Source organism: Corvus brachyrhynchos, unplaced genomic scaffold, assembly GCF_000691975.1.
Source record: "Corvus brachyrhynchos isolate BGI_N302 unplaced genomic scaffold, ASM69197v1 scaffold130, whole genome shotgun sequence".
Classification (NCBI taxonomy): Eukaryota; Metazoa; Chordata; class Aves; order Passeriformes; family Corvidae; genus Corvus; species Corvus brachyrhynchos.
This window is the reverse complement of record NW_008236193.1, coordinates 1,150,429-1,153,017: the sequence shown is the minus strand read 5'-3', so window position 1 is coordinate 1,153,017 and position 2,589 is coordinate 1,150,429. Positions and strand designations below refer to the sequence as shown.

General features: G+C 58.2%; 1 protein-coding gene across 1 annotated transcript in view; it reads left to right on the top strand.

The window, feature by feature from the left end:
• The window catches only part of RAX2 (retina and anterior neural fold homeobox 2), a 9,308-nt gene that overhangs the window by 5,241 nt on the left and 1,478 nt on the right, over positions 1 to 2,589 (top strand). The window contains exon 3 of the mRNA XM_008639199.2: positions 927 to 1,177. Coding sequence (XP_008637421.1) covers positions 935 to 1,177 — 243 coding nt within the window. The 5' untranslated portion in view covers positions 927 to 934. The remainder of the gene's footprint in view (positions 1 to 926; positions 1,178 to 2,589) is intronic.

Below are 2,589 nucleotides of genomic sequence, written 5' to 3'. Positions count from 1 at the left end.
CCGCGCGCCGCCGCGGGCACACTGCGCACACCCCCACGGCACACATGGGCACCCCCACACAGACACCCCTGTGTGCACAGCCTGGGCAACACCTGACACCCACCCCCTGCCTGCTGCCCTCTAGGACCCCCATTTACCGCCTCCCAGCATGAACCCACGCTCCTTTTCTCTCCCCACTCCCATTAAGGCATTAGGTGAGTCTTTGCTGGCGGGTCTGGGCAATGCGCTGCCTTCCCCTTGCCCCAGGATTACGGTTTTCTGCCCCATTTCCATGTCTGCCGACATCCTCATGGTGGAAAGAGACCCTTAATCCTCTGCAAATACTGCAGGAAGATTTCAGATGCCGGATAAAAAGCTTAAAGATGAAACGTTGCAAGGGTTGAAAATGCTTATAAGCGTCACCAAAATGGTTATTAGCCGGGGGACAGTGCCAGGTCACTCCCGCCCAGCCTGGGGACTGACACTGGGTCCTCCAGCGTTCCAGGGCCAGCCTTCACCATGGAAGAGGCTGGACAAGAGGAGCTGGGCAGGAAGGAGGAAATTAACCCAGGCTTGGTCCCCCCAGGCCAGGGCAGAGAGAGATCAGGTCGGCTCTCTGTGATGGCACTTGCATAAAATTCTCCACTTTAGAGGAAATCTGACTTTTAGCACGAGTGGGTTCATTGGCCTGGTGGCATCTGACAGCAGAGCCAAGCGTGAGGCGCCCTTTGGATGCTGGGTCAGTCCCCAGGGCTGTGGATCAGCCCCCAGGACACCCTAGCCCTGGGATCCTCTGCTGTGGCAGAGAGGATTATGACTTTGCATAACCTGTTCCTAGAGCCACCCTATCTTCCCATCCCTCCATTTACTTGTCTGTCCGTCTCTGGACTGGGGACACGTGGGCTCCAAAGACCCCACACCCCTCTGACTCTGCGGTGCCCCTGCAGGTGCCACCATGTTCCTGAATAAGTGCGAGGGGGACCTGGGTGAGCTGCGGAAGCCAGGGGACGGTGAGGGCACCCCACAAGCCGCTGCCGAGGAGGAGCAGCCCAAGAAGAAGCACCGGCGGAACCGCACCACCTTCACCACGTACCAGCTGCACGAGCTGGAGCGCGCCTTCGAGAAGTCCCACTACCCCGACGTGTACAGCCGCGAGGAGCTGGCCATGAAGGTCAACCTGCCGGAGGTCCGCGTGCAGGTAGGGAGGGCAGCACCCCAGCACCCTGGATCTGTCCCTGGGCAGTGTCAGAGGGTCCCAAAGGTGCTGGAGAGCTCTGCTCAGCTCTCAGCTCTACTGCCAATGCCTCCTTCTGTGCCTCAGTTTCCCCATTGCTCGAGGTGGGAGCGGCATCTCTGCAGAGCCAGCTGCTCCCAACAAAGACAGAGAAAGGGTTTAATGGCTAAACCTTGTTCCCCCATGGGGTCCCAGTTTGACCCACAAGGTCCCAGTTGGGCCCATAGGCCAGAGGCTCCATTAGGGCACAGAGATGATTTTCAGAAACGTTTGCCCCTTCTGGTGGTGGCTGCTCCCATCCCTCCTGCTGATCACACGGGAAAGCGGCCAAAAAACCCACCTTGGCTGATAGTGGCCCCTTCCAGGTCTTTTGGGCTGGGAAAGCACAAGATCCTCATGTATTTGAGGGTTTTAATCTTGTTGGAGCGGATCAGGAGGGCAGCGGGGCTGGGGATGTTTTGCACCTTAGGCTGCAGCAAAAGGCTCATGGAGGGACAGCAGAGCCTGGGAAGAGCCTGGGGTCCCACCAGTCTGCTCCCCACCATGCCTGGACTGAAATCAGGGGTGAAATCATGAAGGGAGAAGGGGTCAGGAAGCTGAAGTGACAAACCCTGTGAACCAAAGGAGTAACTCCCATACAAATGAACTGAATTCCCCAGGCCTCAGCCCCAGTCAAGACAATGCAGCCTTTTTTGTGGGGATCCAGACCATACAGACGCCTCTGCTGAGCTCTCTGAGCAACAGCCAGTTTCACAGAATCACAGACTCGTTCAGGTTGGAAAAGCGCTCTGAGACCCTCCAGTCCAACTGTTCCCCAGCACTGCCAAGGCCACCACTAATCCATGTCCCTAAGTGCCACGTCCACATGTCGTGTAAGTCCCTCCAGGAATGAGGACTCTACCACTGCCCTAGGGAAGAAGTTTCCACCAATATCCAACCCAACCATCCCCTGGCACAGCCTGAGGCCGTTCCCTCTCCTCCTGTCCCTTGTTCCCTGGGAGCAGAGCCTGACCCCCACCTGGCTGCCCCCTCCTGTCAGGGAGTTGTGGAGAGCCAGAAGGTCCCCCCTGAGCCTCCTTTGCTCCAGGCTGAGTCCCTCCAGCTTCCTCAGCTGCTCCTCATCCAACTTGTGCTCCAGCCCTTTCCCCAGCTCTGTTCCCTTCTCTGGACATGCAGGTTGCACCAGTGCAGCCCAGTGTCCACCAACAGCCGTGACCAGCCCACAGAACCCTCCCCTTTCCCACCCAGCCATTCATCTTTCCTCCCCTTTGCCTCCTGCAGCAGACCCTGTGCCCTGTGTTGCTCTGGGGACAGGAGGATCAGCACTTTAATGAGCAATTCCCATGGGGCCTGACGTCACCGCTGCCTTTGGGCCG